This window comes from Pyxicephalus adspersus, chromosome 4 (genome assembly GCF_032062135.1).
Source record: "Pyxicephalus adspersus chromosome 4, UCB_Pads_2.0, whole genome shotgun sequence".
In the NCBI taxonomy this organism is placed as follows: Eukaryota; Metazoa; Chordata; class Amphibia; order Anura; family Pyxicephalidae; genus Pyxicephalus; species Pyxicephalus adspersus.
This window is the reverse complement of record NC_092861.1, coordinates 86,571,496-86,595,015: the sequence shown is the minus strand read 5'-3', so window position 1 is coordinate 86,595,015 and position 23,520 is coordinate 86,571,496. Positions and strand designations below refer to the sequence as shown.

Below are 23,520 nucleotides of genomic sequence, written 5' to 3'. Positions count from 1 at the left end.
ACTCATTCCACATTTAATAAATTCTTATATTAGACTCAGTTATGTAATTTTTTTTACCTTTATTCAAAACCATCTATTGGCCTCTGGTGAGGCTTTTCTTTTTCTTGTTATACATGTGTATTTTTTTTGCATCAAAGTTATCATTCACCACTGATTGAGCTTTTGCCAAAAAAAGAAAAAAATTAAAAAGTTAACCTTACTCAAATTCGAAGGCTCCCTGGCTTGACAAGTTTAGTAACATGAATAGTTTATTATATGCTTGCAGAATGAAATAGATTTAGACAGTCCAGTGCACAAAGAAGTTAAGATTCATGCTGCATTTTAAATGCTTGATGGACTGTTGTTCATGGTGTCATAGGAAGTACATTTGAAGTTCCTTGTATTTGGTACTGAATTATACATATCCATTTTGTCAAGTACACCCGCAGCTGTAAGCTACAATATGTGCCGCAGTGCTCGCTGCATTAACCATTTTATATTCACGTTCTCTGCAATCCTTAATCTTCTTTAACTAGGTGGTTTTAGAAGTATTTGACCACACAGTTTTTTTTTTTTTTATAAAGCTGGGCTCTTGGGTCTTTTTTCAATTTCAATTTACCAAATGCTTTTACAAACCTAGTTATCCTTTTTTTAAAATTTGGAATGACATTCACTGTGCTGTACATAACCTTTGCAGGGAAGAGAGTTCTGGGAGAGAGGCATCCCTGGGATATATAAATATACAATTAAAAAACGAGGGGAAATTGCTACTTTAATAGTTATAATCAAAAGAGATGCTATTGGTGGGGATTTCCACTCACCCTCCATTACAGTGACAACTCTCACCAAGTTAGAAAGTTAGATTGAATTTTCCTAGTCCTGGCACAGACAACAAATAAGTACCTGGGTAAAAAAAAGTGAAAAGAAATTGTTCTCATACTCTGTTTCACGTTGTTCCTTTTCAGGAATCCCTGAATATAAAATATTGATTATCTCTATCTCTCTATCTCTAAGTATAGTGTGTGTGTGTGTATATATATATATATGTGTATATATATATATATATATATATATAAATTATCCAATGAAGCAGGTTTGTTTATATTTTTCCGAGAACTGGTTGATGAAACGAATAAAGATGTCACTTCACTTAGAGTGCTGTGTTTCATTAGTTATATTCGTGCCAGTGTTCTAATTTTACAAATTGTTTCCAATAATGAATCCCCCTCTCTGTGCCTGTTTTAATTATGGTCTCAGTTGAATACTTTTTGCTGCCTAGTAATGTGACCTGACACGATTATTTGCCTGTGTATATCTTGATGCATGTTGACATGACCAGTTCATTTCAAATAATCTGGGGTGGTGGTAGGGGAATCATAAACTGCAGTCTAAAAGGTCTTTGAAGAGATCACACCACCTAATTGCTGTGGCATTTCTTCTCTGAACAGCCATATATCTGCTTTTAATTTAAACCTTGAGAAATGTACCAAGATTTTTGCAGTGCAGTTTCTAGGATCGATGAAATTTATTATCGTAGGACATCTAATCTGAAAAGCTAATGCTAGGCTTCCTAGATATTGATTACACATGAAGGATACACAAACAGTTAATCATTCATGGAGGCGGCAAAAAAAGCATTGTATCAAAACAAATGGACAGGTAATTGTCAATGGAGCATTTATTAATGTCTCCTGTTTACACTTTCCGCAAGGAGCAGATCATGACCATTACTTTATTATTGCTACATGCCAGCAGAGGCCAGAAAAATGTTCTGAAGCTTGGCTGGGATTTCATTTATTGTCCTGGTGGTCTCCATATTCTTGGAAGCATTAAATCTCTTGCTCTCTTCTGCAGTATTTAAACAGAAATACATTTGGCACACTCCTGACTTGTTTTTTTTTCTTTTGTAATCTGCATGATGCAACTAACACTGCTCTTGTCTGTTGTAATAGTCAGTCACAACTCTCACACCTTTAGACATAACCACTGGGTATTTTTTTTTTCTTTAAAGTGGACCCATTGCTGAGAGCATATGGAAATTGCCATGGCAGAATTAATTTTTAAAGAATTCTAATTGCCTGAAAGTCCGCCTGATCATTACATTTTACTAGTATCCGTCACACACCTGAAACAAGCATGGGGATAACTGCGTGATAAGTTGTGACAAATATCTGAACACCTGAGCTGTATTCTCATTCTGGGTCAGTGATTTACAAGGTATTTAAGGCTAAGGATCATAACAACCAGGTAAACAGGATGATTTTTTCGAACCAATTGGCAAGTGGTCTTGGCAATATATGTAATGGTGGAATAACTGAATGTAAGCTTCCTATTAGCACTCACTACTAGTTACAAGCTGGCCTAAACATGGGTTACAATATAAGGGAACCAAATCGCTGTTTTGCCAGAAATCTGTAAAGGTGTACACCAGTGTGAAAAGGGCTGACTTAAATTTTCAGGAATATTTATAAATTTGTATGTATGTTCTGGCATCATGTCTTTTATATATACAGAAGGACTTCAGAGTCACTCAATCACAGGACACAAGGCATCATTGGCACCCCCCTGGGAATGCTTCATCACATTGGTCAACATAGTACAGTGCAAAGAGTGGTGCTAATATCACATCACTGGGTTGTGTCCTCTGCAGCATTGATAACCAGTCATCCCCTAATGATAAGTTACCAGCCAGAAGACATCAGAAAAAAACGGCACACAAAGTGAATTCCCTGAAGAATGAATAGAAACACTGTTCATGGTGCACATTAACAACCTTTTCCTAAATAGTTGGTCAATATGTACAAAGCAAGCAACTTTTTCATTGGATGTTGCTTTTTAGTCTACCCATAACAACCACTAGCCAATGGAAATGTTGATGGATAATGCTTGCAAACATTTTTTGCAAACTTTAACCTCATAACTAATGCCTACACTAAATGGTCTCATGTTATTACTGCACTCCAACACCTTACCCCTTTCATAGACAATGCCACAATCCCAGTAAAGAGGAGGCCTTGTTTTCTATATAATATATACACCTTTGTTTTGAATATTGATGTGTAACAATGCTTTTGTGGTTTTTTTTTTTCAAATATTTCTCAGTTAGTTAATACAGAAAAAAAGAAAGATGTACGTAAAATTGAAATCACAAATGTACTTCAAGTGGCCTTTTTGGACATACTAATAATAATGCTGTTTTTGTAAATCTGCTGAGGGATATTACCAGATGGCTGTAGGCAGTCTCCAGCACTGAAAGGTTTAATGTTGGGTGATAGCCAGAATGCCAGGAGATGTCATTGCATCCAATTTCATGCTGACAAGTGTGTTTTCCCAAGAGGTCAGGGAACTGATGCTCTCGTTCTCACAGATGGGTTAAATTGAAGCGGGCATTGCAATCTACACTCGTAGCTTTTGCTGAAAGACAGCAACAAAACATATTGTCATTCTGCAAAGTTCTCGTTGAACTTCCATCTTTGGAAATAGCTTTATGTCAAAAGCTTTTGGGACATCTCTCCAGATTTCCCTGTATCTGACAGTCGGATAATACGTTTTATTATTAAGACGTGATCTGAGGGAAATGTGTGTTTGGCTGTTTTGATTTGCCAGTGTTGAAAACTGGAGCTGATTCCAGGTCTTGTCACAAATAGGTGTTCTTTTAGCTAATGAGATGTTTTCTATTTACTAGAATATATAATACACCTAATATTTTCTGCTTCTCCATAGTCTGCCGTCAGCCCAAACTTTACCACTATCTCACTTCCCTAAAAAAAGAAACCGGTCAAAGTGCAGTAGCACATAGCAACCAGTCACCATTTAAATGTATGTATTTTGATTGCACTAAATAGGAGGGAATAATCAATTGCTGTGGGTTAGTACACCTAAAATTATGCTGTCTGTCTTCCAATACCAGATTTCAAAACATTTGTGGTCACTATGCAGTCATTTTTTCTGTATATCACTATATTTTGCTGATATAACCTGCTACTAATCCTACACACATTACCAGATACATTTTGCTTTACACTTGTTGCTGTTCATCATCATCCTTTAAAACAAAAAAAGTTCATAGCCATGAAGGCTGCACTGCTTAACAGTCATAAAAATCATAAACTTAAAAAATGAAAAAAAATGAGTGGGCCTTTACAGCAGACTAATTCATTAAATTACTTCGATGACATATTCTATTATCATTAGTATGTAGTCCAGTTACCAATAGGTAAAAAGTTTGAACATTTTTAGGGTGAGTTCAGACCTGCAGTTGGGATCAAGCAATCCCACACAGTTGTGAGCATGTAGGTACCTTGCCAGCCGCTCGATCGCCGCCCCATTCATTCTCTATAGGGCTGCTTGTAGTAGTTGCGTGTGCACTGTCATGAGGAAACACTAACCACACGGCAACCTCACTGTGAGTCTGAATATAAACTTACTGCTGTGTGTGGGGAACGTTAGGTGTACAGAAAAAAAGATCAATAAAATATGTCAATTTAACTTTTAGGACCATGGCATTGTTTCACAATATAAAGGTATAATATCCCCGGTCAAAGGCAACAATCTAATACTTTTTTGGTGTGCAAACTTTAAGAAGTATAGATGTGTAGGTTGCATATTTGTTATTGTGTGAAAGTAGGTTGTGACCTAAAAACATGAACATGTAAACTATTGCTTATTATTTACCTGATCTGTTAAATGTCAGGAAGGATAACAGTTTGTTTCTTTATAAAGTAAACTAGCTAAAAGGTTTGATAAAGAAACTTTATCTGAGCAGTGTGCAGTTGCAGTTATCTTTTTCCCTCTATGCACTAATACTTTGAATACTTCCTTTTTTTGTAGTAGAAAGTCATACATGATCCATGGAAGTAGCCTGGCTCTGTGCCATTTTAAAGTCTGATACCCATGGTCATGGCTTTTGATTTCTGTTGTGCAATAATTTAATTATGCTAGATTGAGAAAATTATTCTTGCCTCGATGATAACACCACTAGGGAGAAAAAAAGATTGATGGCAGCCTTGGGAGTATGTCTTGTTCTGCTGGTGTTTTCCAGCTGACTAGACATCCATTGCATCAACTAATTGAACTTTAGTGGCAAAAATAGACAGATGAGGAACAAGTGCTACAAAGTTAGATGATTTGCATGCATATTCCATAAAATGCTGATGAATTTGGTTAACGGAGTTCAGTACTTTAGATTTTAACTCTTTAACTGCAGTTTTATTTTTTTGCCTTGGTATATATATATATATGTCTTTTAGGGATTTTCCGTGGAAGCAATTGATTCTCCTCCAGAGAATGTTTAGAGAATGTCTGTTTCACTGATTTATAAATATAGCCCTAGGTGTTGGCCAAAGCCTTTGCTTAGTTCCACATTTATTTACACTTTGGATGGAGTAATGGAATTAAACAGCATTTAATTCATGTTTCTTTATTGGAGATGTTGAGTTTTCTCACAGTAGTAGAATTATTTCTTGGAAATAATGTATATAGTATAATTTTTATTACTTGATAGTGGCAAAATTAATATTTGAAGTAATTACCAAGGTGGTAAATAACCTGACTACTTTAAAGGTGAAATTTATCTTGGTTCTTTTCTTGTGGACCAAAATCATTCTAATTTTGTTTTAGTTCTTTTCTGCTAAAATGAATAATCAGTATGTATTGTGGAACCCTTGGGGGTGCTCAGTTCATTGCTTTGATTATTTTAGTGGATGCAGGGCATGTGGGTTCTTGTTGCTTTATTAACACCCATGTCAGCTTGTGTATTTAAAATAGACCATCTCCCTATTTAACAATTTACACATTTGTCCCCTGCCTGAGTAATTTACAGTACAGGACTTCTGGTGCTAACATCCTGTAATCTTGTTTGTTCCCTATCGATACGCCTAATCTATTTTTTCAAACTAGCTGTGTAAACTATTTTGCCCAACACTGTACAGTGTTTCTCAGCTTTCTCATTAACACTCCATCTTCCTAACTGCACTAACCCACTGGACATCTAAGGCAGCATACAAACTTCTTATCATGGGCCGTGAGAATCTGAGGTGTACATTGGTCGCCCGACATCGTTCATCATTCCGTCACAATGGACCAACAAATGACCGCCAGGAACAACTGTTGTTCATGTCAGTGGAGGAGAGCACAGCCGGGTGCTGCTTGTTCATCTGTCACTGAAAATTATTATGAACGATTGTTTCGAGTGATAAAACTACAACATATGTAGGTAGCCTTAACCTAACGCTAACCTCATCTCTAAACTAAGATCTAACACTAAATTTCTACTTTTACATGCTCACCCCATCCTAACAAGACAGCACGCAGTCCAAAGCTAAGATACCATGAATAAAGGAGCAAGAAAAATACATATGGTAATTAGTATGGTTTTAAAAAAACACGTTTGCATTTCTCATCCAGTGTTTGTTGTTTTCATTTATTTTTATACACACCTGAATGTGAAAGTTTATATTTAAGCTTTCTTTATCCAGCATAATACTGCCTGTAAATGGCAATTAAAATGTTCCTCATCCCCTAGACTGCTGTTTTAACTGAGCAATTAGTTAATTTAGTGGATTGCATCAAAATGCAAGTGGATTCATCTCAATCCATGGGATATTGATGCTCTCCTTGTATGATATATTGGCTAATTTTCTTCCTAAGCAAGAAAAAAAATAAATAAAAGCGACAGCTGCGTTGTCTTCTCATTGTATCCCTACGCATCTGCTCCAAGCACTATTAAAATGGATCATGCTATTAATTAACATTTCCTGTTTAATGTCTTTGAGTCTTAAACATTGATTAAAAACCCACAAGGAAGATTTCAGAACGGCAGGGGATGAAAAAAAAAACAGCTATGGTATTCTACCTTTAGGGGGCATCTTGTCAGGGCTGCAGCTGTGAATGATTGTTATTCACCTGCAAGAAACTTTGCCTTCTCTCTCCTCTCTCTCACTTCTGTCCTAGAATCCTTTCCATTACTAATGGTTTCCAAACCTGTTGTTTTCTTTATACCAAGTTAATTGATCTGTTGCGGATTTAAAATTTAAAGTAGATAAAACCAAATAATTAAAATCCTTTGAAAAACTTTACTATTGTAATGTAATTTTAAAATTTCTTTGTTATTACATTTTTAGCATTTATTAAAAAAAACTTACCAATACTTGGTGATCCCTTCATGAAGGCCCTTGTTTAGATACTTCCATTCATAGGAGGACAATGCTCTTTGCTTCTCAAAAAAAAAAAAAAAAAAACCTAAATATTTGTGTTTTATTACACATCACATATGCATGGCCTTGCCTGTAGATATGCTATGCATCCATCACTGGAGCACATAATTGTAGACAAAGAGGCTGCATGCAAGAGATCAGCAGTAACAAAAGTTATTTTAAAAAATGTGATTCGTTTAATACACAGTGGTCATTCAGGTAGGTCCTATTCCAAAGTCATTTTGAAAGGCACATTTATGCACCTCCGTAATGCGTCCGTGTTGTATTGTAGGAACATTCAAAGTGCACGACTGCCTTAACTCAAAGCTGGGTCCCTATGCCTTAACCCTCACCATCAGTTATTTCTTTTTCTTTTCTTTGTTTTCCTGATGGGTTTCTTTCCTACTTTGAGTATGTTTAAAGCGTTTCTTTTATATGTTTTCATGCCTTTATAAGATATATTAGTCTGTATGCAGAGGAATTCATTCCTGTGCAATTGACTATTTGTGTATTGTACATTTATATATTCACTAAGAGTTGAGCTCTACTTTCTAAAAGAGCCTTTTACTTTCACTGTTTTTTTTTGAATTGGCAATGCAGATGGCAACAGTAGCTTACCCCATTTCAACTTTTGTTAAAAATATGATAACAATATTTTTACTTTTTTATTTACATTGTGCCATATTGTTTTAAGGTATGTAAGTTTAGATTGATTTTTCATTTCTTTAGTAAATATTATGCATTATGCTGTATGGTGGCTGTTAAATGGGCATATTTAATATTTGGCCAGGGAATGTCATAATATAGGAATGGATATGGAGTTTTGAGGGTATAACAAAACAAGAGTGGTGTAAAATGAATTAGACCCTTTTTGTTTGTTTGTTTTTTTGTTACATTGCTTATATTGTATTCTCTCTTCATTTTATCTAGAACCTATGAGGACGCCAAAAACTCTGAAGATTGCTGAGATACAGTCCAGGCGGATTGCTGTTGATTGGGAGTCACTGGGCTACAATATTACTCGCTGCCATACCTTTAATGTTACCATTTGCTACCACTACTACCGCAGTCATGGCATGAACAAAGCTGACTGTTTGGATATGGACCCCAAAGCTCCCCAGCATGTGGTGGACCATCTCCCACCTTATACAAATGTTAGCCTGAAGATGATTTTAACCAATCCTGAGGGAAGGAAGGAAAGCGAGGAGACTATTATCCAAACAGACGAAGATGGTAAGTTTTAAGCCTTATTATCCCCATTTTACTTTCTTGAAAATTTGAGTACTACAGCATTAGGGTATTCCCTAGCACATCCATCTCATTCTTGTAGCCCACAGTATTTCTGGGTATGTCTAATTTTACTATGTGCTGACCCAGCATCTGGAACATCTAGATTTGTTGCTCCATCATATTGTAAATCTGAAACTTTAAAGATGAACCGGGCACAACAACTTTTATATTTTTTTTAAAATCCTCAATATCCACTAAGGGTAGAACTCCTTTGTGTACAACAAATGCTTTTTCAAATAGGAATATTGCCTTGTATTGCCTTGTGGTCTGTACAGAAAGCAGAACAGTAGAAAGCACCTAGAGACCTAATCGCTACAGACTGCCTGCAAAAAACCACAGGAAAGCAGGCACAAGGTCACCTTGTGCAGGAGGAGAGCAATAGGTCCTTATAACGGTAAACACCAGCACAAAGTCAACGCTTCATGATGGATAAATATCCAAAATAACTTAAATGTTTTTTTTTAGCAACATAGTTTATGGTTATGCTCAATTGGGCAGTTGTTAGCCACAATGAGTAAGAAAGTTCCTTTCTTTTTTCCATTTTTTTTTAGGCCTTTAAGTGCATTGCATTTGGTTTGTGTAAACCTATATTTTTGTGAGTTTCCCATTGCTTTGTATAAGATGGAGAGAAAGCCCCATCATAGCCCATGGCGGCTAGTCTCTTCAGTGTCTTGACACGCACAGCCTGTCATTTTGCATTGCCCTCTAGGTTTCTACACTTATATGTCAGACAAGTGAAGGGACAGGCCAGTGCTTTTCTCCCCCACACCCAGAGACTCCACTGACAGCTCATCTGTCTGAAGGTAGGGGCATGTGGCATGTCCTCCTCCAGTTTAGGAATGCTTTAATCTGTCCTGTCACCTCCCTTATTTTGCGGCAGAATGTGTTAAAGAAGAAACTTTAGATGTACTTTAGATTTACAAATCTTTTAACTATACTCAACAAAGGTTGGCCCCGGTGACCTGTGTCAGATTGATTTTTGCCTTTGTCTAAAAGAATTTTGTAAAAATGTTATGACTATTTTATGGAAGTTGGTTTGGTAGGAAGAATAATGAATAATGGTGATGCCATTTTGCAACAAAATCAGTACAATTATTTACCTTGCTGCAAAATGGCATCACCATATACAGTTAGGTCCATTGATATTTGGACAGAGAACATTTTTTTTTTTTTTTACACAAATCACTTAATTTCAGGGGCCCACAGGTAATTGGACAAATTAAAAAGCTGAAAATAAAATGCTCATTTCTAATACTTTGAAAACCCTTTGCTGGCAATGACAGCCTGTGGTCTTGAACTCACGGACATCACCAGATGCTGGGTTTCCTCTTTTTAATGCTCTGCCAGGCCTTTACTGCAGCGGTGTCAAGTTGCCCAAAGCCACCATTCAGATTGCTTCTTTTAGGATTAAAAATATTTTAGCCCATCTAATAAAACTTTTTTTGTAATAATAAATGCATCAGATTCCTGCACTAGCATACTCCAATTTCTAACAGTTTGCAGGAACAGTAATTTTTTCTTCTAGAAATAGCAATAGGTAATCTATAGCCCTGATAAGTATGTCTCTAGGTGTAAATTCAGTCTAATGGTTGTCTTGACTACTAGAATACTTTTACAATGGCTTTGTACGCGTATTTAGTTTGTTTTTGTAGGCAAACTTTTTTATGTAGTTACCTAAATTTAAAGCACAATACATAAATATATATTGTTAACCTATAGCTGTTTCTATGAAAAAATTATTTTTCTACAGTACCTGGCCTTGTCCCATTCAGCTCACTGAAAGGCACACCATTTGAAGACAAGATCTTCCTGAACTGGAAGGAACCTTTGGAGCCAAATGGCATTATCACTCAATATGAGGTACTACTGCTCACATCTGCTTAAATGTCTTTGTTAAAATAATGGCCGTAATTAATCATCTTAGATTATACAGATTGTTGTTGGAAAGTTCCTAGCAGCTTGAGGTTATTGGACCGTCATGAAGGGCACAGTAGTGATGAAAATAGTGAAACCCATGGACAGGTGTGGAGCAGTCTGTGCTGGTCACATTGCAGATTTGTAATAAATTACTGAATGCAGTGATCATTAGCACAAAACAAAGATCTGCAGATTTGTTGTTTTTTTTTTTATTGATTAAGGAACCTACACATTGAATTTCTTTCCAATTTTTAGATATAAAAGTGATATGGTGTCATGGCTACAAAGGCCAATTTGTAAAAAGTTTTTTTTTTTCCGCTTCAACAGGTAAAATACAACAGTATACGGTCGTTTGATCCTTCAGTACCTGTGGCAGGACCTCCCCAAACAGTTACTAAATTTTGGAATAGTACACACCATGTTTTCTCCCAGTTGCATCCAGGAACTACTTACCAGTTCCTTATAAGGGCTAGTACTGTCAAAGGATTTGGTCCAGCCACAGCCATCAATGTTACCACCAACATATCAGGTATGTGCACACCAGCTATGGTTAAGAAAAGGTTTTTTGTGTGTAATTCTACAGAAGTTTCCTATAACTCTTATGTGGGGAATAGTTATAACTTAAACAAGCTTTAAAAGCTTGTTTCATAAAACACTTACTGTTTATGGGTTTCTCAATTTCTCAGTCAAGAGTAATAATAAAAAAAAGAGGTGTGTAGCCAATCTATTGCTTCAGCATTTGTGACTTGTCAGTATTGGGGTACAGGCAAGAAATCGTATGACTTTATAGATGCCATATGGTCTTATAGTAGGGTTGGCACATGATTTTCTGAATTTGAAGGGCAGAATAAATGAAGAATAAAGCTCATGCCGGGTTTAACTGCCATTACACTGTTGGAAAAAGACCTTTACTTCCTGTCTGGAAAACAAAAATGTCTTACCAGTATAGGAAGTAAAAAAATATGTCCTAACAGTTTAAGGTAAAAATTGGTAAAACCACTACCAGCCTTTTTTTGTCCATGTGTATAAATATGCTTTGGTAGAAGCCAAAAATATTAGAGAGAACAATCATTTCCACCTTCAAATATTTCCAATTTTTTTAAAGAATCATTATTGTAGAAATGTGGGTACTGCTTTCCCTACTTCTGGAAATAGGCAAAACCTCATTAACCTAACTTCAAGTTAGGGTGAGGGGTTGGGGCTGACAAGATAATTAGTAAAGCCCTGACAAGTCATGTGACAGGCCTTTTTTTCGGTGTATTCTTTGCAGTTTAATGCAGAGATATTTCTGGAAACAACAAGCACCATACTGGCCCCATTGTACTGTGTGAAAGGTTTTATATCTCTCTGAATTTCACTCTCTACTTTTTATTTTTAAAAACAATCCTCTTGTAGAAAGGCAAAAGGCATAGGCTTGTTGGTTAGTCAAACTGCTGTTTTTTTTTTTTTATATATAAAAGTTGAACATTGCTATGCACACAACATCAATGAATCACCAATGCAAAAATGTGTGTTGAGTGCAAAAAGTAAAACTACAGTATGGCAGGGAGATGGTCTATTTATGTGTGGTATGAAGGGAAGCGAAGATGCCTGTATAACTATTGCACTCTTTTGTGAACAGTCTCTGCAACAGTGAATATCAATAGCACAAAGGTACATATTTACATTTTAGCTCACATACAGTAACAAATCTTTAATCTGATTAATTAGAATTAAAAAAAAAAATAGGTACTGGCAGTGGCACATGCTATTTCATCAAATGTAAATAGACCTACTTTGCCCAGCAAACAGAAATAGTTGTGTCATTTGCCATGGTGTTTCCTGTTTATGCAGAAGTAAAACTGCCCAATTTTTTTTTCAAGTTCTCATTAAAAAATAAAAAACTGAAAATGATACAACAGTGTACAATTGGCTAACTTGCCTTTTTTATTGAGGGTGGAAAAGCCAAAATGTACTAGGAGCGAGTACAGCCCCATGTATGAAACAGAACAGCAGCAGGGCCTATCACTGCTGGGGGTTAAATGCACTAGTGACAAACCATATAACCAGATGTAGAATACAGCAGTATAAAATTGGCCAGCAGCAGGACAGTTTTTTTTTCAAGTATAATATGATCCATCTTTGCTAAAGTTTAATAGGTGTGCTGACTGAAATTCTTAATGAGGCCCAAGAGCTTACCTATACCGCTGATGTGTTGTTTATGCCAGAAACATTGACCAAGAGTTACTGTTTAAGGGTTTAGGAAAATTACAAATTTTGCATTTTTATGTGCATTTTTTTTGTTTTTTTAGCTCCAACATTACCAGACTATGAAGGTATTGATGCATCTCTTAATGAAACTGCTACAACCATCACTGTACTGCTAAGACCTGCGCAGGCAAAAGGAGCTCCTATCAGGTACGTGTAGCAGCCTAGCCATAAATAAAAATGTTCTTAAAAATGTATTGGCTATAGATTTATGCTATATGTGTAGTGCTGTGAAGTTGATACCGTTTCTTTTTGCTAACTGGAAAGAGAGTTGTAGTTGTGTAGTTTTTTTTAGATCATGAGAATTGAAATGTATATTTACATCACACCCAGGTGATCATAGGTTAAGACAAAGGATCAGCTTTTTGAAATTCCCAGGCTTTCAAAAAAAAAATACCAAGGCTGTACTTGGACATGCATACTTCTGTAAGAAAAGCATTATTATCAATGTGCGGGTATGAACAGGGTTTAGTCATTAATTTTACTTGTACAAAATTAGCATTGAATTGGTAAGTTTATTGGGATTATTGCAAATATATATGAATAAACAACATTTGTCCTTATACACAATATAAAAAAAAATCTGTTAATTATGACTGTAGTTTTAAAACAAAATTTTCACAGTACAGTTCAAAGAAACAAACTAACAGGATCTGCATAGGCCAAAAAATGATCTGCTTGTTTGCCCATGCTGATGCTTCAGTATATGTAACTCATACATCGTACTGTGGCAATCATTTTATTGATCTTTATTGCTCCTTTTTTGTTTTTGTTTTGTTTTTACAGGTATGTTGGCCAGATTTTTTAGCTGGAGAAAGGTTCTCCTTTTTGCCAAGAGCCCCTTAGCTGAATGGAAGGCTCATTACTGAAATCTGTAATTGTAGATAAGAGAAGGCTTCCTGGAACTTTACAAGTTTCTGCTGTCCCTGTCAATTATGGATTTTTTTTCCCTTTGTAGTTTGTGTCATCTGAACTCTAATATTAAATTTTGATGATGCGGACTGGAAGCTGTGTGCACATGTATTAGACTTGTATTTCATAAGTAGGTAGATAGATTCGCTTTGTTGTGTAGCTGAGCCTCACTCCAGTCACATTTCATTAAATTCTTTGCTTTTAGGGCTGGGAACGTTTGCCTTTGTCATACCAGCCTTAGTGAATATCTGCACAATTTCATATGACATTCTTATTTCCAAAATCAACTAAATTACTTAGACAGCACCAGCAAAATTGCTAAAATAACTAGGTAGAGGTAACGGCATTCATGTAGTCTTTTGTATTCATTTTGTTGTGTTTCCTCGACACTGCTTATTTAAAGAAAAGTGCATATTGCCAATAGTAATTTTTTGTAATAAGCAGCTCTCTGTGACTGATGACTTATTGTGAGTGAACAGATGAGGACTTATAAACATATAGGTCAGGATGATCTTAACAAAATGTATCATGATGAGCACTGAGTTATTCACTAATTACATGCTGGCAGTCATATTTTTAAGGGAATGTGTAGAAAGACAAAAGACAAAAAAAAAAAGACACCAGTTACCACAGGTTCATCTTTGTTTACCTTGGAATGGTACATTATGGTATAATTACATATTCCCAAACTGTTCAACCTTTTAACTTTTAAACCCTGCTGTTTGTGTACTTTTTTTTTTTTTCCCCTTGCCCAAGTATGTTTAGTGTTCACTCTACCCCCTATAACTTGCGGTTTGCTTCTTAAAATGTTTGCCAATAGACAAAGGTTTGATATACATAGACATGTAAAATGTAAAAAACTCTCTTGTCTTCAGAGGTAGACGTTTGTTACACACTTTACATGTGGACGCAGCACCATCTACTGGTAGCCAACAACTATACACAATAGATTATTTAAGAGCAAGTGTTATCATAACCAAAAAAAAAAAGGACCAAATTATTTTAAATGTAAAAAGATATAAAGAAAGAACCAAATTAAAAACAATTACAATTGTTTTCCCTATTTGATAACAATCTTTAAAAGAAACACACCATTAATGTATTCATATATTCAAATTTACCTTAATTTTATTGTCGTCACTATTAATTGCTCTTTTGATGTTTGCAGTGACCGCTGCATTCTTTTGCTGTAGGTTTTTTTTTACTACAGTCAAAACAGATTTCCTGTATTCTCTAAAAAAATAAAAATAAAAGTACCTCCAGTTTGTATTCAAGAATATATGGCGCATAAGTTTACCTTCCTGGTATTCCCGATTCTTCCAGGTTCCTCTGCATGTTCTTAAGACGGGTCTGCACACAATAATTTTATGTGCCTAGAGCATGTGCTGAGCTGAAGATTGAGAATGGGCAGAATGGCTATTACACAAAGACCTGGACCCCCCCCCTTTATCAATGGCATGCTTTGTATTGTACAGGTAGATATAAACACAGCACCAGCTCCAGGCAGGATAATCAGGGATTTACATTCACAATGTGGCTGTAAATTTGCTGTGTGGAGAAAGATTTGAGTCCTGATCTTTATTGAGAAAAGTTCTTAAAACTGTTTCCTGAAAAGGCAAGTAGAGGACTAGTCACCAATATTTCCTTTGCTTTTTCCCACTATTGACTTTCAATGCTTTGTTCTGCACTGTCTCGGAGTCAGTCATCAGAGACAGGGATTTCCTTTCACATGTCAAAGCCTCCTGCAATGTAAACAATGAATACACAGTAGTGACATCACCAAATCTTGTGGCACTAGCAGCAGTGTCTTAGATGCTACAGATGCCAAGTCACCTTAGTGTACAAGGAAACATTCTTTAACAAAATGTACATTTTTGGCTACAACGTAGGAACTGTTAGGGTTTTTAGAAGTTTTCTCTTCAAATGTTTACTTCTCAGGTGCACTTTAAGCAGGAGCACACATTTTTGTGGTCACATTGAGTTTACATAAAAAAGCTTTAGTATAGGTTCTGGTTTACATTGTTCATTTGTTGCTTTACAGGTTCTGTAAGACAATGCAGGTTATATACCCTCTGCTTTAATCATTTGTAAGGATCCTATCTTCAGCAACTGTAAAGATGCAAGGCATTCTATTTTGGTACAGTGGACAGATTTCTGTCCATCTGTGCCTGTATTACAGTATGTCAGTTATAGTTTAGTTCTCGGTAGCTGTAAGCCAACATAGCAAAGAAGCGGCAGCAAGGTCAGGAGTTTGAGATGCCTGTCAGCTCTTTCTGTCTCTAATGCAATGACAACTGCAAATTGGTGCCTTAAGCAGAGCCTATAGCCAGTCATTATGTTCGGCCCCCAGTCTGAGCTTTCCATAATAAAATTTCAAAGGGGAATGCTAATATTGAATACTAAGAACCTAAGCTGCTCAGAGTTCTTTTAAGGTTAAAGGAACCCTTAAATGCAAAACAAATTTTAAATTGATTCTTCTGGCAATTGTAAACATGCCCAGTTAATTTATAAAATGTATTTATTCATATATATCTATTATTTATAACATTTATCGTTAGAGATTTTTGATTTAAAGTTCACTTGTTTACCACTGCACTGGTTAGTCAGATGTCTTACATCTCTATATCTAAAATCCCATCAGGATGATATGCCCATAGGGTACTTATATTATTCCCTAGTTTAGGTTTTCTCTAAGATCTAATATTTTCTGCTTTTGCTCAGCATATACTTAAACTGGTTCCAAAATATGCAAAGTTCTGAATATGCTACATTTAACTTTATGTAACTACAGTTGTATATGCCATTTTTACAATGCATAGAAATATGAAATTTTGTGTATTTAAATGAATTAGGCTAGCAGGTCTCAACATTTTTTTTAAAGGGCCTGCTAGTATTAGCATGCCTTCTTTTTAAATAAAAAAAAGTGATTCCTTTTTATTTGTCCTCCTCATAGTGCTTACCAAGTTGTGGTGGAAGAGCTGAACCCTCATCGGACAAAGAGGGAGACCGGAGGAATGGAATGTTATCAGGTTCCCGTGGCCTACAGCAATGCTGGCAATGGTGGCTCTCCATACTACTTTGCTGCCGAGCTGCCACCTTCCAATCTTCCTGAAGCTTCACCTTTTACCGTTGGTGACAATAGGACTTACCAGGGTTTTTGGAACCCACCTCTAGCTCCCCGTAAAGGGTATAATATCTACTTCCAGGCTGTGAGCAGTGTTGAAAAGGTGGGACTCTAAATATCGTATGCTATTTGATTTGTTTTATTATTACTTTAGTTTTTGATTATAGATAGATGTCATTCCAGCCTAAAAACTCCAGCATGCACAAATAGCGTGTTGATAACCATTATAATACCCCATGTAAACATTACAGGTGCTCACTAAACCTTTCAGTTAAATCTTTTTGGAAAAATCAGTTTACTTTTTTGAAAAGGGTAGTAATTTTATAATAAAATTTTAAATAGTACATACGCACTCATTCAAAGGGCCTTCAGTATCATAAGTAAAAAAAAATACAGGTCTCCTAAATCCATACTACTATGCTGTTTTTGGTAAAAACATAAGGCATCCTATGGCTAGAGTGCTTACAAGCATTGCCAGAACACAGATATTGAATGGGAGAAGATTGTGACAGATAACCATGAGAACAGAAAGGTCCTTTAACTTATATGATTTTTGTTACCCTTAGAAGAAGAATCAAGTAAAGACAAATTCATTAAAAATGTGGTTTCTACATGTAAAATAGTATTTGTTATAGTGATTACTGGTATTGCTGCTTTTTTATCGTCCTCTTAGAGGAAGGTAATCGAAATCGGAAGCCTAAAAGTGCTGCAAGTCTGCTTGAGGCTTGAGGAAGTTTGGTGCCTGTGAATGATTTCCTTGTTTAAACTGAATAAGAGGAAAACACAGCACGAAGAGCAATAACACAAGATGGTTTAAAATCCAATTTGAGAATCTTCCTCTAAATAAGTAGGATTCTACTCAAGATCGCAGCATCCTTGATATAGAGTTACCATGCCAGGTGTCTGGGGATTAGGTGGAATTGCTAGGATAAGCAGCAAGATTGATAGATGGGGATCTGTACCTGAACATGTATAAATAATGGGAAATGGAAGGGTTTTTTTCCCTCCCTTTTTTCTACTGTTGATGTTTACGGTTTTGATAGTTGTGATATCCATGAAATTATTACTTGCAACACTATTGTACTGCCCCTGTGGTAATAGAGGTCAAGTTGCTGATGTGAATGATTATGCAACTGCTTGCTGTATGTCAAATAGCTGTTCTAGAAAGCAATATTTCTTTGGATTGAGGCTGTGCATTTCCACTTTACAGGATAAACGGATGCCTTTTATTTGTTCATTAACATCAATATAATACTGATGCTTTTCGAGCAGTAATAAAAGACTAGACTGTGAAACATAGCTTCCTCATTAGGGACGAAGTTCCAAAACCCCAGTCCATCTTATATAGAAGTGTATTCATTATTTAGACTCTCTGTCTGACCTCCCTGACATTGAGATTTGCTTTGCAAATTTGTCCAATTAATAGAAGATCAAATTAAATAGAAAATTGCATACTTGTTGTAGAATAAAAAATGCAGAATTTGTAAAATATGCTTGATTTAATGTTTGCAGTACGGTAACTGCTGCTGTGTTAGGTGTTAAGATAACTGTTCTGTTTCTGCTGTCTACTTAAACCACAGTACAATGATGATGTGACTCACTACATTCTGTCTCTGTAACGCGTTAAGAATATTTTTTCTAGTTGTATTTGTATAAAAGTGTGTTTGTATTAAAGCATTGTGGTGTCTTTCAGGTAGATAGGTCATTGTAAATTTTAATTATCAATATAGCCTGAAGAGTAGTGAAACTCTCACTTAAATAGGAAAGACAGATTGGATTTAATGAAATTACCAAATGAATCTGCCTGCAATTGATTATGTAGTATAGCTTTTAGGGAAAACTAAAAAAATAAACATATTTAGCCCTTCTCTTCTATATATACATATATAGAGTTTCATCCTGTAACCATCCTTTAACAATTCTGCAAGAACAAAAGAATACTTGTTGATCTTCCAGAAATCCTTTGGGCTCCTAACTTCCTAAATGTATTTACTATTATTGCAGTAATAACGTTTCATTTTGTTGGGGTGATTTCTGTCTCTTGACTTATAGCGCACAAAAAGTAAAATTTCACTTTTTTTCCCATTAGGAAACTAAAACACAGTGTGTGCGGATAGCAACTAAAGGTAAGAGTGTTTTTATTCATTGTCAGAGATGTATAGAATATGCTGATTAGTGGTTGCCAAGGTCTGTTTGTATCCTGTCTTCATGTCTAGCCATATAAAGTGCTTTCACCTGCCACACGCCTGTTTTCAGGCACACAGCATTCATTGTGAAAGGCAGCTGAACGGGTGAAATGATAAATGTATATCTGAAAATTGTGCTCTGCAGGGCCATGTTCCTGAGAACAGCTGGAAAACTGGTAAAAGCTGGCAACATTAGTCGGAAAGAAAACCACTTGCCTGTTTACCTTTGCATGTGTGTTGGCAAGAAAATGTTTTACCTCCTTTTATTTATTTATTTATTTTTTTGGTGGCTGGCTTTTAAGATTGAATTTGGGAGGAAAAAAATGTGTATTTTGCAGCACATTTGTAATTGATGAAAAAATAGAACCTACTCCAATATTCTGTCCAGAATTTTTTCAGCTGGTTGGTGGGAAGCTGTAAACAGGTAGTCAAAAAGTTGCTGGGGCAACACATGACACATTTAGTTCTCTTAGTTGTTTGTGCCATTGGTATCTGGTAACTCCTAAAAATTGTATCCACTTTTCTGTGTTCCCTATATTTTGTTCCAAATTTCTAATGTATACCTCTTTAGTATGTCCTTTTTTTCCATTGTCTTTATTTTATGCCCCAACTGTCCAGGTACTATGTGTTGTGACCCAATGTTTCAGTATCCAACAAAAACAGCAGGGTAGTAAATGAATAGTGGCCAACTGGGAAAAAAACACTGTATATAAAAAATAAATTAGGTTAAACATTCTTAGCCCCTTTATAGACAGAATCTTTGAAACCGCATCTTTTTACTTTTTTGCATAGTTATAATATTTTTTTTATCAGGGTTGCCACTGGAGTGCCCTTTTTTCTGTGTTATATATTTAAATCAAACCATTTTATCACCTTTATCACTTTATCACCTGGTTAATATACAAAATTGTTTACTGTGTCTTGCCTTCCACACAATCCCACCATGAAGATTTTTGGCATGCGCTTTCAGCTTAAAGACCTCTATCTATTCCAGTGAGAAGTGGCTCAATGTGCAGTTAACTATCCATTATCATCCATCCAGGTTAATGGAGGTTACTGGATCATTAGTGCATTTGTTCAATATTATGTCTCTTTCCTTTTTCCCAGGTGGTGTTTTTCACATCTGTTGGCGTCCTTAAGTTTTTTTTTTTTTTTTTTAATAACCTCACTCTACAATTGCTCTAACACTTTTTTGCTACTCATCCTCTACTGAGCTGTTAGTTTTCATCTTTAGTCTGTGCACCTAATTAAGTTATTGCTGAGCCTTCTTTTTGACACAGAAGCGGTGGGGTGGCAATAACTGTCACTATGAAACTTGCCACTTTGATCATTGTCCCACAGTTCTTTGGTCTATGTGCTGTTTATCTTGTCATATGCAATTTAGTTAAGCATTTGCATTGTCACAGAGGATTTTTGTTCACTGCTGTCTTTAGAAACCTATCTCTGCTTCATGTATTGATCAGATTGTTGTATTTCATCAATGTTGAATATGGTTAACTGTATGTTAAACTAAATTCCAGTCACAATATACTGACTGCACAGTATGCAGAGAAGCTTTTTCAATGAAACCTTTTCACTTACTTAATGATTAGAAATAGTAATGCCATCAAGCTAGTAAAATCTGTTCACTTTTACTGTTGATGTAAATGATGTATTGGCAGCAGAAACTGCACCTAAAAGTATAACAGTATCATCTACATTGCCAAGTCAGTTTTGTAAAGTGTATAAAATATACATGTTATGCTCTGGAATTAAGACTTTACCTACCCTCTAGCCTACGCTATGTATTGTGGTTTGGTAAAGCCCTATGCCGCTAAAGCAGACTGATGAACAACTGGATGGGGCCTGTGTTGGACTTAACAGCGTAAGTATTCTTACTTTATACCCTATAGTAGTAGTAAGTCTCCCAAGAAGGCACACAGTTGACAGTACTTTCAGTTTAAGGCCACAGTTTATTGGGATTTTAGAGTCAACCAAAGTTTAAACTGATCTCAAAATGATGTCCTGTAATAGTGGTAAAGATTTGGAACTCCCATCTATGCAATTAGATAAATGAAAAGCTTTCTAAATTTATAAAGAATGTTTAATATTACAAACATTGTGGTCCACTATTGTACCAGACCATAATAATGGGGTCCTCCATGTGTATGTCAGGCTTCTCTGATATCTTTTTAGATGTTCCTGTAAAATCTGTCCAGTGAAACAACCTATTAGCATATTGCCCAGTAAAATCCTACTGTACTATCCTATCCGAGTACTTCCTACTGGTGATTGGGTGGTGTAGATTAGTTGTTCAATCTGCTAATCGCTTGTTTCATAGCACAGAAACGAGTAGGCATGTCTGAATTGCCGACTGGGATGTGTTTTTCCATATAATCTATGGAAGATTTTTTTTTTTATTATTTTAGTTCAATCAGATTAACTTTTGTAAATTGGTTTACTCGGTGCTGTACATTGGTGATTTTTTTTTCTCCAAAGTGCCAAGCCAGAAGGGAAGAATTTATGTAGGGGGATGAAAAGCACAACCTGGAGGGGATAAAGGGTCTGCAATGATTTCATGTATGAATGATAGCACAAACCTTAGCACAGTGCTAGCAGGAGAAGCCATAGAGGTTATATATACATCAGTAAGTAGTGTAATACCTATAACAAGAATATAAAGGGGAGTGCAAGAACACTGCTTAAAGCAACAAGAAATGCCCTTTCTTTACATATTTTATACAAAATATCTTTTACTTCCCATAAAAATATGGAGATTTCATTGTGTCTTTTTCATGATCTCTAACCCTTCTAGTAGCTGATGTCCTTCATCATTAATCAGGAAACTGCCAGGGTCAGGAACCCTTTAGCATTTAATAATTATTGTGTCATTAAAATAATTTCTCATAAAAGATTGGATGAATTCATCTGTGTCATCAGTAGCAATAACGAGTAGTTTGATATTTAATTAACGTACTTGCCTGTGATAGCACAGTGTTCTCACCTTGACTTGAGAAATATAGCGGACATCTTTTCAATTCATATAGAAAAGACTTTGGGATGTGCCGCAATGAATTGTGCATTATACTGTTCACACACACAGATATTATATAGATTCATTCAAATGTCTTTAAAAATTACTAATTGAAAACTACTGCTTGATATAGAAGCCATTTTTTTCCCCACAAGTACCTGAGAAGATCTTAAAGTAATATCCTTTTTTAACCTCCTAAGCGGTAATGCCAAGTGTGATTTGGGGTGGATTTTAGTTGCAAAAAGCGGTAATCCCAAGTCACACTCAGGGTTACTTTAACCTAAAAACACACTTACCTTTCTCCGTCGCTGTCCCCCAGCATCCTGCAGGTCCTGGGGACACGTCTGCTTCCTCCGATCTCCAGCCACAAACTGCAGAGCCGTTATTTACTGAGTTTCCATTGACGTTGGTGCGGCCAGGACTTAGCGGCGGGAGATTCAAAATCATTTTGTATTGGATTATTTTTGCACTTTTTGCACAGAAATTTGGACAGAATCAGACCGCTAGGGGGGTTAAACTCTCCTTTATTATAAATCTATGCTATACACAGAAACGTATCTTCAGCCCAGAGTATTCTGCTATCTCTGTTCTGGCTATTCTGCTATAAGGCCTGCTCCTTGCTTATTGAACAATCCCAGAACTTCAGTGGCCAGTGTTGGCTTTGGCACTGAATTGTTAAATTGCCAAGTAATAGATTAGCATTTTGTATAGAGAGGAGGCTATGTACCATCCAGAGCAGAAGTTGAGGCCATGTAGATAGCTTAAGCATGTCTCAGGTTCCAGAGTGTTTTATTAGTATTGTCCAGACCTGATGCGTTAAATTCAAACATTGCTTTATGGAGCAAATAAAATCATTTAGGGCTCTTTCATACAACTGCAGTACAGTATTGTTTATTTTAATTGCAACCCGATGCACAACAAAGTTTACCTGTGGGTACGGTTTAGGGGCTATAAGATTACTTGCTTATACAAGTATTCAAGTATACAAGTATTATACAAGTATTATTCAAGTATACAAAATAAAACAATTGATTGGAAATAGCAGCAACTATGTCCTAAAATTGTACTTTTTCAAGTGCAGTATATTGAACGGTGACCTGCAAGGTCTGCTAATCTAACCAGACTTGTAATTTATGTTCATTTACTTTATACATCATTCCTAATCTATTACCCTGGGAATAAATGCGCTAAGCCTTCTTTGTAATTTATCAATGTAATAAAGAAAATAATTTCAAAGAATTCCTTTGTTTGTACCACCCTTTATATAGTTCTACTGCAGTAATATGATAGCATAATATATACAAGGTAGGAAATATGTCTCAAAGTAAAAGTTTTTCTATACTGTACAGAGTGACCATTTTTACATTGCTGCCAATGGTTTATACTATGAATATTGAACTACGTCCCAATGGCATTGATGATTTATAGTAAAAAAACAAAATAATCCAATAGTTTTATATTACATATAATGTCTTTCTTGGGGAAAACTATTTTATCTATTGCTACCCTGCCAGCTTCACTTTGTGGCCTCCTGCTGAGAGAATGGTTGTAAGCAATGGTCCTTGGCAAGAGCTATTAACTAAATCACCACAAGGCAAGATCCGTTTTTCTCAAGCTTACTGTGTTTATAATGGTGCATAAAGATATAGTTAACTCTGC

The 23,520-nt window shown here is 35.9% G+C and overlaps 1 protein-coding gene across 1 annotated transcript in view; it reads left to right on the top strand.

Moving 5' to 3' along the window:
* The window catches only part of PTPRK (protein tyrosine phosphatase receptor type K), a 229,580-nt gene that overhangs the window by 139,704 nt on the left and 66,356 nt on the right, over positions 1-23,520 (top strand). The window contains exons 8-13 of the mRNA XM_072410218.1: positions 8,103-8,405; positions 10,213-10,322; positions 10,707-10,908; positions 12,671-12,776; positions 16,492-16,765; positions 18,752-18,788. Of these exons, the coding sequence (XP_072266319.1) occupies positions 8,103-8,405; positions 10,213-10,322; positions 10,707-10,908; positions 12,671-12,776; positions 16,492-16,765; positions 18,752-18,788 (1,032 nt within the window). The remainder of the gene's footprint in view (positions 1-8,102; positions 8,406-10,212; positions 10,323-10,706; positions 10,909-12,670; positions 12,777-16,491; positions 16,766-18,751; positions 18,789-23,520) is intronic.